Source organism: Triticum urartu, chromosome 4 (genome assembly GCF_003073215.2).
Source record: "Triticum urartu cultivar G1812 chromosome 4, Tu2.1, whole genome shotgun sequence".
Lineage (NCBI taxonomy): Eukaryota > Viridiplantae > Streptophyta > Magnoliopsida > Poales > Poaceae > Triticum > Triticum urartu.
This window is the reverse complement of record NC_053025.1, coordinates 607,459,752-607,473,207: the sequence shown is the minus strand read 5'-3', so window position 1 is coordinate 607,473,207 and position 13,456 is coordinate 607,459,752. Positions and strand designations below refer to the sequence as shown.

General features: G+C 43.6%; 1 protein-coding gene and 2 non-coding genes across 3 annotated transcripts; 2 read left to right on the top strand and 1 right to left on the bottom strand.

Moving 5' to 3' along the window:
* Positions 1-1,024: 1,024 nt before the first annotated feature.
* Positions 1,025-1,098, top strand: TRNAV-CAC. The gene has a single exon. It is a non-coding gene; the product is annotated as a tRNA-Val (tRNA).
* A 4,789-nt stretch (positions 1,099-5,887) lies between these two features.
* TRNAV-CAC lies at positions 5,888-5,961 on the top strand. Its single transcript has one exon. It is a non-coding gene; the product is annotated as a tRNA-Val (tRNA).
* Positions 5,962-6,666: 705 nt separating this feature from the next.
* Positions 6,667-12,525, bottom strand: LOC125553152 (aspartokinase 1, chloroplastic-like). Its single transcript, XM_048716936.1, has 13 exons — positions 12,030-12,525; positions 11,854-11,936; positions 11,719-11,759; positions 10,027-10,181; positions 9,118-9,267; positions 8,944-9,039; positions 8,576-8,692; positions 8,187-8,306; positions 8,012-8,104; positions 7,718-7,834; positions 7,485-7,601; positions 7,270-7,332; positions 6,667-7,181 (listed from the first exon to the last, which is right to left on the bottom strand). Exons 1-13 carry the CDS (start codon positions 12,381-12,383, stop codon positions 7,014-7,016), a joined length of 1,674 nt encoding a protein of 557 aa, XP_048572893.1. The 5' UTR covers positions 12,384-12,525; the 3' UTR covers positions 6,667-7,013.
* Positions 12,526-13,456: the final 931 nt, after the last annotated feature.

The following is a 13,456-nucleotide window of genomic DNA, read 5'->3' as shown; positions in this document are numbered from 1 at the left end:
TGTGATGAAATATGTGATAAGAAATAATTGTGTTGATAATTGAACGCCTAGACACGGCGAAACCACGCCGAATATGGACCTATTCTCGCCCATATGGGCCGTTTATTCGCCGAAATTGGGCTGCAAAGTGGGCCAATTTCGGCGCCTGGGGGCGATGACTGGGCGCAGACCCGCCCCAGCGCCGAGTGCATCGCCGACTCACCTCAGGGGCGATTTTTATGCGTCCTGGGAAGGCCAACGGCTGGAGATGCCCTTCCGGCCTGGCCCTTGTGTACGTACGTGTGCTGTTTTGTGTTGCTTGCGGCTACTACGACGCTGATCGATCGAGAGCAAGACTAGCTAGAGGAAGCTAGCTTTGCGCTACAGGTGGATCGATCAGATCACGTCGGCTCGCTTCTTCGTCTTCGTCGTTCCTCGTCGCGTATCGCCGTCGCCGGGAAGTGTTGGGCGACGGATTGATGAGAAGGAGCCCTTTGATTCCCACCGCCATGTCCAGATGTCCAAGTGTCATTTGAGGTGGGGCAGAGCTAAAACCTCAAGAGCAACTAAAAAAGGGTCGCAATTTGCAACAAGACACTAACAATGATTTGTTTTCCGATGGCTTTGATGCATCTTCTTTTGTGCATAGCGTCTGCCACAGTTCTCGTGGCTCTAACAATAGTAGAGAATAGAGATCGAGAGGAATACGTCGAGAGCCACATCCTCAACCGTTGCACCATTCATCCATTTGTCGGTCTGGAAAAAACATTGTCTACCTTGTCAGCTGACGACCTGGCTTGCGGACCAGATCAAACCGCCATGACCTCGTCAGATCCTCAAACCGCCATGATCTCGGTGTGTTGCTCCTCGCACGCATGCAGTGACCTAAAACGTCTTTAAAAAAGAGGTGAAAGGAGAACCAGCAATATGCAACGGCATATTCTCAGGTTATAGGACGACTGCACGGCATATTCACGTTGGGTATTCTAGAGAAAAGAGTGCAACAAAGCTTATATAATAACTTCTCAAGAAATCAAACAACATCGTCTGGGTGGTGTAGTTGGTTATCACGTTAGTCTCACACACTAAAGGTCCCCAGTTCGAACCTGGGCTCAGACATTTCACCTTTTTTTGACATATTGCACTTAATCTATTTTAGCTTCTAACAAAATGTTTTTTTTCGAACAGCTTCTAGCAAACTTTGCTTCACATTTTGAACGAAACTGTGGTAATGCTAGATGATACTGTGCGTTTGTTCAGGAACATTTATTAAAAGTAGCGACAGAGAATTGGAGATGCGCATTGGACAAAAAAAGTTGAAAAATAGCACAACTCATGCTAAATAACTTCCACCATATTTGCTTCGCGTTTCTAACATTCAAACCTAGGCTCAGGCATTTATTTGCTTTTCACTATTTTCTGTAAAGTTTGTATCATTTCGTTTTGTACGTGTATGTGTAGTCTCCAGTAGTCATATCTGTTTTAACTTCCATCAGATTTTGCTTCACATTTTCAACGAATATATGGTCTGCTATATGTCTCTGATCCAGGACGTTAGTCAAAATTGCTTCTAAGTGGATAAAATTCCTGTTGTTCAAGAAAAAAGTCGCCTTGTAATTTGCACACGGGGAAAAAGTGCAGCAAATCCTAAAATTCCTTTTCATGGTTAATGCGTGGAAATCCCGAGGTTTCTCAGAAGACATATGCACATGGGGAAAAAGGTGTGAAAAACTTGCAATTCGTGGTAAATGGTTCTGTGGATCATTCAACTGAGATACCCAAATGTTCAAATATTGAGAAGACCTGCACAATAACAATACAATAAAAAACATGTATAGTTGCAGGGAAAAGGAGCCACAAGACCGTTCCTATGTTTACCTTTGCAGACGAGACCTGGATAAAATTCAAAAACAATGCATACAATAAAACAACACGTATAGTTGTAGGGAAAGGAGCCACTGAGACTGTTGTTATGTACCTTTGCGAGGACGCCATACTGTCCGAGCATCCTTGTGTTCACCATATCCAGCATGGCAATGTTTGATTTCAGCACAATGTTGGTTAATATGCTCTAAAAAATAATGTATAATAAAAGACCAGTAGCAATTGTACATGAAAAATCAAAATATACTGATAGAGTCATACAACAAACCTTGCGCATATCTCTTGTTTTAGTGATCACAGTACCAGGTGCATGACAGTTATACGAGTTCTTCACTCGAACTGGCATACCACCTTCCCTAGCTGGTCGGATTAATTGGGGATGCTAAACCTAATAGTTGGTGGAAGTATTTATGTAAGAACGATGTAGTTGAACAATACTTGCCAAATCACCAAGTAGCACAAGTAACTCCAGGAACACATATAACAAGAAGTTATCAGTACTGTAAAGGTCCCTACCAACACAGCCAACCCCCTGAACCACAAAACAAACTAATTTTGAAAAGCCAAGAATGGGAGAATAAACATATAATAGCATTTTCTGGGTTAAAGGTGCAACATGCAAACTTCTACTCCCTCTGTACCGAAATACATGTCGCCGGAGTAGCTGACTTACAGCTACTCCGGCGACATGTATTTCGGTACAAAGAGAGTATATTATTCAGTCAACAAGTAAATAAACTACGAGGAATACCTGTGCACCAAAATAGGCAACTTCAGCTGCCTCATAAAAAGTCAAGTAGGGTACTGGCACCTCATTTGCATAAATATTTGGATCAGCCATCTACTCTCTTCCAAACCTGCTGTAAGTTTTGTTAGAGTTAAACACGATGTGGACTTCCCGTCTCATGCAAATAGAGGAGTAGGTTTCCACGCAGTCGCCGCCTCCTTCTTCAAAAAAGCTAGGGTCCGTGCCTCTCGTCGGCTCCACCGTAGGTCCGCCTCGTCGCCGATGGTCCTAGGGTCATGGGGGTGCGGTGGATCCTGACAAGGGCTGGCGGGAGGGCTCCGTTGTTAATTGTTTTTCTTGAATTTTGATAGGGTATGTATCCTGCTCATGAAGGTGAAACGACAACAACTCTCTGAAGATGGAATAAAGGTTTCCCCGCCTAGCCCTTGTTTCGGTAGTGCGTTTAGCATGGTTGGTGGGCGTGTGGAGGTGTGTCTCCGATTCGGTGGATCTATCCTTGGTGGATTTTCTCGGATCTTGTTGTTGTTCGTTTATGTTCATGTGTCTTCGCGTTGAATCCTTTTGATCTATGTTATTCTTCATCAGCGGAAGTTGTTGTTCTGGTGCGCTTGTCCTATGGGGCCTTAGCACGACAACTTCTCGACTGTCTACTACAACAAGTTGTGCCCGACTCCGGTGAGGGAGGGGTGATGACAGCGGCGCGCCTTCGGCTCACTTCAATGTTTGTAGTCGTCGCTAGGTGGTCTATGGATCTGGATATAATTTTTATTATTTCGGGAATTCGTTGTACTGCCATGATCGAAGATAAATAGATTGGAAGTTTTCTCGAGAAAAAAAACACACGATGTGGACGTCCTGTCCGGTTTAGTACACGAGTAGTTGTACATGTCCATATAGGTTTTTGAATTTTTTTTAACACGATACAAACGGAAGCACTCATACATATGCGCATACACTCACCCCTATGAACACACACAGACATATCATATCCCTATGAGCACCTTCGAGAGACTGAGCCGATATATCATCTTGAGATTTACAAAGTCGTCGTAGGCGCCTCGTCATCGACGGGAACATGTTCTCCCACTGAAAACGCATCGTCGGAAATCCTAAATCTAGGAATAATGCGAGCATCAGAACTTAAATCCTGGTGGGCTGGGATACCGCTGTCTCTCTAATCATCCAACCGCAAGTTGATTCGCATATAGGTTTTTTGACTCATCAATCATGTAGAACTAATACTAATTGGCTTAGCTGGTATATATACTGACGTGTACCCCCTGTAAACCTGTACCAAAACCGTGAGCTGGAGATCAACAAAGCAAAGACGAGGCTAGTCTGCTTGTACTAGCTTTGACGTAAAGTACCAAGTGGCAGGAACCATCATCGTGTAGGACGTGGGGCATCAGGTCGGGTACGAGCCGACTTGGGGCAGGAACCAAAGACTGCCAACGTTGCTTCACTTTGTCGGCGTTCGTCGGCGGCCGCCGAAAGTACTGTCGTCTGGTCTGGACAAATAAATTTTAAAAGTTAAGTATCAAGCTGCAGTTTCAGTTGCGGTAGGTTTGTGGCGCCACCAACCAAGGTGTTGTAATTGCCGTTGAATCCTAGCGGTGTGGCGTTTGGAAGGACTTTACGACGCGTTTGGTTCGGAGCAAACATCACGGCTTCCGATTCCAGCGCTTTCCGAAATGGTATCCTGCGTTTGGTACGCACACTCAGTATTAGCTAGCAGTGTCTTTCGATACATGGCTTCATGAAACCAAAAACGGCCGGACCGAAGCTGATTAGGAAACCGGAGGTTGGACGCTCCACCAAACAAAACTTGTATTCAGTGAGAAAACATTCAAAACCGGTGCTTCTCGTTACCGGAACGAATATGTTACCGGAGAGCGAACCAAACGCGTCGTTAGTTCTTCCATCTGTCAGGTTAAATAACTTTCCTTCGAAGTTGGTGAAGGCGAAGACGTATGTGTTGTCGCTACGGACGGAAACCTTGGGGGAAGCCCCGCCCTTGCCTACCAACTCCACTTCAACCCACCATGGTGGAGGCTGGTTGTCCTTGGTCTGCTTGACCAGCAGCACGGGACGTTTTTTGACCTTCTCCTGATTTGGGACCAATAGCTTGGCACGCAGAGTCGACATGAACATAATGTACCTGTCCGACAGAACATTGAACTTCATCACTTTCTTGAGGTCTACAACCAAAAGAAAACTAAATAAAAGCGAGTTAGAAAATTATAATATTGAAGCGATACTAACAAAAGAATGTGATTGGGTAGAAAATGGTAAGATGTCTTATGGGAGAAAGGAAGGAGGACCACGAAGTTCAGTAAAAAAAATGCAAAATGAGATATTAGCAGGAGTTTGAATCCAGAATCAGAATAGCTCTCGGTTGAATCTATTGAGCATCATTATATACGGCAAATTTTAAGATGGTCCTCCTTACCCACTTAGAGGTAAGAGGATAATTTAATCCTAGCCGTTGATTGGTTGAGGGCATTTTTGACCATACAAATATGGTAAGTACAAGAAGAAGAAAAAAGCCCATGGAGCACTGTAGTCTGTAGCTCTTTCTGACTTTGCTTCGTTACACAAAGGGAGAGCATAGGGGTAGAAGAGGCAAGGGAATTGACACGTGGGCTGAGTCATTTTCATCGTCACCAAACGTTGTTGGTCAAACTTCTGTTAGCAATGGTAGATTGATATTGTCTATCTTTTCCAATGGTAGATTTATAAATATAACATATTTTATAAGATGGAAGATTTATATTATCTATCTTTTCCAATGGTAAATCGATAATTTCCCCCAAAAAAATTATATAGTTGCCAGCCAAGCGCGAAGTAGATGCAAAGTGTGAGTATGAGAGAGTCTAAACTAATTATATTCTGCATTAAAGCTTGTTGCTTTGTTAGAGCGGCACAAAGTATGAGATGAGCATGGCAGAGTTATTCACCCTAGCAGTAATTAAGCACAGCGTGTTCATGGTTATAGTTCGAAGCAGGGGCCGGGCACCTGCATGTAGATAAACAAAATTCTCAAAACCTTGGCTTGCAGCTATGCATTTACTACTTGTGATGAACAGATAGCAAGGTCCGTTCAGTCGTGTTCATTCTGCCACAAAAAATTGAAACATCGTGAGAGGTCCATCATTGGCGACCTCGGCATACGGCCCTATCAGCATCAGGCTCTGTCTCCATGACGGCAGCCAAGAAAGAACCTGTCCAACTATGGCTGCATTGATATAGCTTTATTTCGAGTCTCAAAACACGGGTGTCTGGGTGGTGTAGTTGGTTATCACGTTAGTCTCACACACTAAAGGTCCCCAGTTCGAACCTGGGCTCAGACAAATACGTTTTCACCCCTTTTTTTGTCCCGATTTGCTGTTGCACTTAGAAATACATTCTTACGGTAGAACTATCTATTTTTACCTTCTACCATAGTTTGCTTGACATTTGGGACACGCGTTTGTTCTGGAACATTTGGTAAAACTGGTGATGGAGAATTGGAGATGCGCATTGTGGACCAAAAAAATTGTAAAGCACCACAATTCATGCTAAAATAACTTCCACCGTATTCGCTTCACGTTTCTAACATTTGAACCTAGGCTCGGGCATTTACTTCCTTTTTCATTATTTTCAGTAAAGTTCGTTTCGTTTTAACATCCATCAGATTTTGCTTCACAATATCAACAAACTTATAATCTGCTATCTAGAAGAAAAAAGTGCAGCAAGTCCCAAATTTCCTTTCTATGCCGCTTTGTGATGCAAAATTTACATCTTTTTTCTTTTGGAGCATCTACAAGATTTACATCTTTATTTACAGGCAATACCTCAACGAATCTACCTTCCTTCCATAGTCCACACATGCACTCCCTCTGTTCCAAAATATAAGATGTTTTTGCAGTTCAACCTCTGTAGTAGTATCACATATAAAATGCATTATGTTGCAGATTCAGTGGCAAGTAATCTGCCCCACAACACCAATGTGACGACTTGTCAGATTTACAAGTCCATCCACAAAAACAGTGCCCACGCTCACAATGCCGTAGATATCAAAAACAAAACAAGAATTATTCGCTGATATAAATAGAAGGATACAATACACATACTATATGGTAGAAGACACCCAAGGAGTGCACTACAGACCTCCAATGGTTAAGTTCAGCAAGTAGCACGCCTGACACAATCACATACATTGGTTGGGCTACCATATATGCTAGCACTCCAAGAATCATGCTAACTATAACACTGCTCACTCTTACAACACCGATGATAACTATAATACCACTCTTACAACACCAATGAATCAGCTCAGGTGGCCTAAATAATCTGGGACGAATCGCCATCTTAACCAAAGAACGGCACAACCGTGGCTGGAAACAGAAAAAGGCGACGTCGACTAGTTTCCATTGATAGCACCATTAGAGCTTACTAGGACTGGGACCCTGTTCTGTGCAAGATCCGCTTCCTCGACTTCTGACAAGAAACCGTTCTCGAAGAATGCTGAGTGGAGGGCTTGCACGCACTGCTTCGCCTCGCTGTCATTGACCACCAAGGAGATGTTCACCTGCTTATATGCATAGTTAGAAACCGCTGCCCTTTGCCATGTGTAGAAAACAAAGTTAGTTCCATTTTGGCAAAGGGGGTATTATTACCTTGGACGCCCCTTGCGAAATCATCTGAACATTAACACCATTTCTCCGTAGAACGTTGAATGCCTGGCATGCAGCAGTGAATGTAAACGATATGATGCAAAATGATCAACTGAGGCACTTCAAAATTCTGGTTGGCATTCTAATGCATTACCACATCATGCAGTATGTTAGGATAAAGTTTCATCAGCTGCTGAGAGTACCATGTGTAGTCATACCTTCTCAAGAATCAGAGACGATCTCTGCACGTTCCCTATCAGGGAAATGATTGATCTGTGCTGTAGGAGATGAACAACTGCAATCTTTTCAAGCTCTTCAACTACATGATCAAGCTCCTGCCACATCATCACAACAAAACAATGAAACAGGAGCATTGATAAAAAACACAGCAGTAGGGCAGTGCCAAGCAGTATTGTGAACATAAAAGTGGAACAAGGTCCCAGGTTTTTACCTGCTGGATCAATTCACGACTCCACAGTTTTGATGGATCTAGTGTCAATGATATGCTGACTTCACTAGTAGCCACAGAATCAACAGAGATACCCAAATCTTCAAATATTGAGAAGACCTGCGCAAAAACGATATAGTAAAAAAAAACACATATACCTGTAGGAAAAAGGAGCCACAAGACTGTTGCTATATTTACCTTTGCAGAGAAGACCTGCATAGAAAGTCAAAAACGGCGTACAATAAAAGAAAGTGTATAGCTATAGGGAAAGAGAGCCACAAGACCGTTGTTATTTACCTTTGCTAGAAAGCCATACTGTCCGAGCATCCTTGTGCTCACTATATCCAGCATGGTAATATTTGATTTCAGGACAATGCTGGTTAATATGCTCTGCAAAATAATGTCCAATCAGGGATCAGTAGCAATTTCACATGGAAGAATCAGAATATACTGACACAGTCATGTAACAAACCTTGCGCATATCTCTTGTTTTAGTGATCACAGTGCCAGGTGCATGACGGTTATATGAGTTCTTCACTCGAACTGGGATACCACCTTCCCTAGCTGGTCGCATGGATTGGGGATGCAAAACCTAGTAGTTGGTGGAAGTATTTGTGCAAGTGTTATATAAATGGTAGAACAATACTTGCTAAATCACCTAGTAACACAAGAAACACATATAACAAAGAGTATCAATGCTGTAAAGGTCCCTGCTTACACAGCCAACCCCCTGAACCACAAAACTAACTAATTTTGAAATGCCAGGAATTGAGAATAACCATATAGCAGCATTTACTAAGTTAATAAGGTGCAACAGGCAAACTTCCATTATTCAGTCAATAAGTAAATAAACAGGAATACCTGTGCACCAAAATAAGCAAGTTCAGCTGCCTCATCAAAAGTCAAGTAGGGTACTGGTACCGCATTTGCATAAATATTTGGATCACACGTCAACACACCATCTACATCCTTCCAAACCTGTTGCAGATTTAAAAAATTGAGTTACAGCCCACAGCACAGCAAAATATAGCATATGCACTACAACTCCACCACCCATTATCCATCGCTTTCAAGTTTATTTGGTTAAACATCTGGACAACTTAGCAGCGGAAGCATAATTAACCAAATCTAAATACACAGCTTTTGGATGCAGCTTAGAACGTGGAGTTTCAGTACCACCCAGCCTTTCACCCGGTAATTCAAATATATCACTAAAATAGAAAACAAACCTGGATTTCTCTTAACCCCAAGGCTTTGCCAATGGTTGTAGCGGTCAAGTCACTGCCGCCCCTTCCTAACGTTGTGACCGCGCATGATTTCCACCCCTGTTATTTGTATGCGCATCATTATAAGCACAAACAAAGCTAAATACTCTTGCGCATGAATAACATAACATTACAGACCTTCCCAAGGAAACCAGTCACTATAGGAATAGCAGGGTCATCAATCCAATCTCCATGTAGCCTCTTTGCAACAGCAGGATAAGTTGCTTCGAGAATATCGGCATTTGTGAAATCGTCAGTGGTTATAAAGCCAAGATCAAAAGCATCATACTGCAAACAAGAAAAAATAATAGTTAAGGCATTGTTCGAATGAAATATCATTGTTATTTGTGGAACATGTCTAATTACAGGTAGTTGTGAAATTCATTACAAATTCCAACCCAATGTCACATAGTTGTGGGCTAAAGCAACTTCCGTCAGCAATATAGGCATCCACATGCACTAGGGCATAGCCAGAAGGTTTAACTGCAGTAGTGTATAGAAGAACAGATTTAACTCTCGGTCATACCCTGCTAATATGAGATGCAAACTTCCCACCTTTCTCAGCTCCCTCACACTTGGATATACCCCCAGGGAGCTGATTACTTTCCATAGTTTGGATAGCCAAGTGGCGGACACCGGACAGGCATACTACAGGTTTTTTCGCAACCAAGCTGTGGGCTATCATCATATCTACTAACAGCATACTGCATGTGCTTGACACAGCACAGCTAGTTCACACGTTGCATGGCTGGGACCTTTTGGTGGTTCATGGAAGCAATGTTGCCGTATCACAGTACAATTAATCAACTTGACGCAATTACTTTCACCAGTCAACTAGAAGCAGAAGCAAAGGAATATATACAAGGAAAGACTCACGAGACTGTCAACGATATTCCTATAACCTATTCATTTTTCCATGTTAGCGAGATACTAAGAACCCCTTCTGGAAATATTCTGTCTAATTGCATTACTTTCAACAGGTCCAAACATTTATGCCGCAAAACAAAGTTGTAACCAAACTACTAAATTGTTGCTTGCTAGAATTACCTGTCGTGCCTTCTTCCCAAGTTTATTCAAATATGCAGCAAATATTCTTGTAGACATGCATTCACCAAAGGATACAAGGTAATCTCGTGTCCTAAGAGTCAGCTCTTTCATCATAGCAACACCCTTAAGCAGTTGCTCCAATTCGTCCAAAAAACCTGTTCGATTGAGCAGTTAAAATGTGTTGTTTGTATAGTACTACAGAAGACACTTTTGTGAAAGACAAAATGAATGTAAAGTGTTGAATTAGCCCAAAAGATGCAAGGCAACAAACAATGGATAATTGCTAAAGAATCAATTACCACAGCTTGTGCTGGTGTTATGAGTAAGGATCAAGCATACCACACTTCAGATTGTCTGAATTTTATGTGTTGGGGAACACATCAAGTATGGGACTCAGGAACATTTCACTTGTTCTATATCTTCCACATTAGTCATGAAGGGGTATGTGCGTGAATTGAAATCTGCATGCCACACTTGCTGTGTTCTATGTTTTTAAAGCGTCCCTAAGGCGACGCCTAGGCGTCGAAGCGCTGCCCCTCCGCTTTGGAAAATCGACCGCTTTGGGCGCCTAGGCGTCAAAAGCGCCCGCCTTAATGTTTTATGTAGATTGTAGAAGATAAAAATTATATATTAACAAGAGCTTGTTCGACAGGGAAATTTGCGATGCATTGTGAGACTGATTGAACATCATTATTTCAGACTAATTTGTTCAGCTGTACACTGAGGTCAATGTATTAAATAGTGTCATCCAATTGAGGGGGAAAAGTTAAATCAACTATGGTCTAACCACTAATCTATAGAATACAAAAGCTGTCCCTATTGAATATAGAACAAAAAGGGTGAAAAGGATGTGAATGGATGACAATGACCTCCAGGCTTCTCACCATCATATATAATTTAAAGGGAAAATGGGTGTATCCATGTTCATTTACACCCCACCATCGAAAATGGTGGCACACCACAAAAGAAAAAAGAGAACAGTTTTGTGCAGCTAAAGGAAAAAAGGTTGTCCCCATTAGGATAAGAGAGCAGCTTAAGCAGGTCGGACCCTTACTGTACATAAAAAACTTGGTGTTGATTGATTCTGATCACTTCATAAGCAAAAAATGCGGACACAGCTGCGGTACTAATAGATCCTTCTATGGCCTTTTAATAAGGTATGGTCTGTATATTTTGGGCCACCAGGACCTCAAAAATGGGAAACATTCTGCTGACACTCAAAATATATATTCACTGGCTTAAGAATTTAAATTGCCAGCATTAACTTGATATTATGAAAATGGGTGAGGTGTTGTTCATCGAAGATCATGATCCCAGAGTGACAGAAATATTTACAGAGCTTTCAGCACAGGGAGATGGTCAGATAAACAGAAAGATGTACGTACTACATAGGGATTGTGTGCCAAAACAGAAGGAAAAGGGGGGGAAATCAGTTGCAAGCCAAAACAGAAGTCTTGCTTAATCTGAAAACACGCAGAAGAGACATATTCAGCAGAAAGATTCAGCTACTTCATGGAATTACTGATGCACCGCAAGTGGCGAAAGGCGAGTTTACTTGCTTATCATTCGGTGGGTGGATCTCTAACTAGGAAAGAAGAAAAAGGCATGACTTGGAGAATTCCATATTAGTTTTTACAGAACAAGTATTGACTTTGAGCCAACATCTGAAAGGGGAAAGCAACAGTGACATACCTGAAACAATGGAGCTATCTAGTCCAAGCTCATCGATGGTCCTGAGCAGAGCAAACCAAGGAACACTCACACTCCTGAGATGGAACCAGACTTGCAAGCAACAGGGGACGGAAAGATGACAAAATCAATACGCACCTGAGATGGAGCTCCTTGATGACGGCGAGCTCGTTGATTTCCGACGCCTTGGGGGCGCCGCAGCTCACCGCCTTCTCTCCGGCCTGCACAATCCCGCAGCCAAGCACATTCAGCACGCACGGAACGACAAAGAAGTCGAATTTGGGCGAGCGGAAAATGGAGAATAGCGGTGGTACCAGGAGGAGGTTGTTGGTGGTCTTGCCCATGGCGGAGAGGACGACGACGGGCGTCTCCTCGGGGAAGCTGAGGATGAGGTCGGCCACCTCCCGCATCCGCGCGGCAGACGACACGGACGAGCCGCCGAACTTCATCACCACGGTGAACCCCGCCGCTGCCCCGGCCCCATCCGCCGCCTCGCCCTTCTTGAGCGTGGCCGCCCCACTCTGGCAGCGGAGCACCAGCCCCCTCCGCGCGCAGCATTGCCCACCCGGCCTAGCGGCCGCGCGCAGCAAGGCCCTCTCCCTCCCGAGCTTGGAGACGGCCGCCGGAGAGTCCCGCGCGACCGCCGCCAGACGCAGCGCGGTCGCCATGGAGATCTCCGGATCTCTTGGCTTGGGATCCCTCCTCTCCTCTTATCCTCCCTTCTCTTCCTGGCCTCGCCGGAGAAGAAGAGTGGCGGCGAGGAGAGGAGTGGCGGCGATGGACGGACGGGGGATGGGATGGAGGGAGGGAGGGTTTATATACCGGGAGGGGAAACGGACGGCGGGGAGGTGGTCTGTGCGGGGAACGGACGGCGGGGATGACCGCGGCCGGTGGGCGGGGGGGCAAATGGAAAAAAGCTTACGCCTCCTCGTCCCCGCGGCCGGACGCAGAAACTCGTGGACGCCGCGGTTCGGGCGGGCCGGGCCGGGCCCGCGTGGAAGTAGCACGGATAGTGCGTCCACGGCTTACGTTACGACCTCACGTTCATTGGTTGCTTGATTATAAAGAGATTCTGGGGTCTGTGTGACCTTTATCTAGGGGAGTTGTGGCCAGGTATCCAAATTTATTTTTGTCGGTTATTTTCGCCTCTTTTCCCACCACCTTCGTTCACTGGTTTATTTTCGTCTCACCTCACACAATATCTTCTATTGTATTTTTCTTCATATTGTTAGAAAACCAAATCCCATTTAAGGGTGAGATCTTGTTTTGTGTGCTTACTTTTGTCAGGTGTTGATTCAATTCAATCATGTAAATAATAGTTGATTAAGAATTTAAAAATCATACCATCTATGTAAGATAACCTTATACTAAAATGCATTCTCGACAACCTTCCAATGTGTTGCCATTTATTATTATCATTATCTCTACTATTAATGAGAATCGCAACTTTCCTAATACAACAAAAAATAACATTTTTTTATTATCTTGTCAAATCACATATTTTCTTATCTTACCAAATCACATATATCTCTACTATTAAAGGGAGTTAGTAAGCCAGTACACACGGTTTATTTTTGCCTCCATGGTATTTTAGCCTTCACCTTATAGCACCGCCTCTCCATGCTGGTTTTTTCTGCCTTGCACACTCCTAGCGATTTTTCACAACTGAAACCCCACTTTTTGGTTTTCATACTAATTTTTTGACCTTCCCTCTTAATACCGTGGATCAGAACTTTCCTTA

Bases quoted from the DNA above. Each gene is read 5' to 3' on its own strand.
- LOC125553152 (XM_048716936.1), bottom strand. From the start codon at position 12,383: ATGGCGACCGCGCTGCGTCTGGCGGCGGTCGCGCGGGACTCTCCGGCG. The intron at 9,268-10,026 runs GTAATTCTAGCA...TCTTGTTTGCAG, and splicing joins TTGGGAAGAAGGCACGACAG to TATGATGCTTTTGATCTTGG. The intron at 7,333-7,484 runs GTATGACTACAC...GCTGCATGCCAG, and splicing joins CGTCTCTGATTCTTGAGAAG to GCATTCAACGTTCTACGGAG.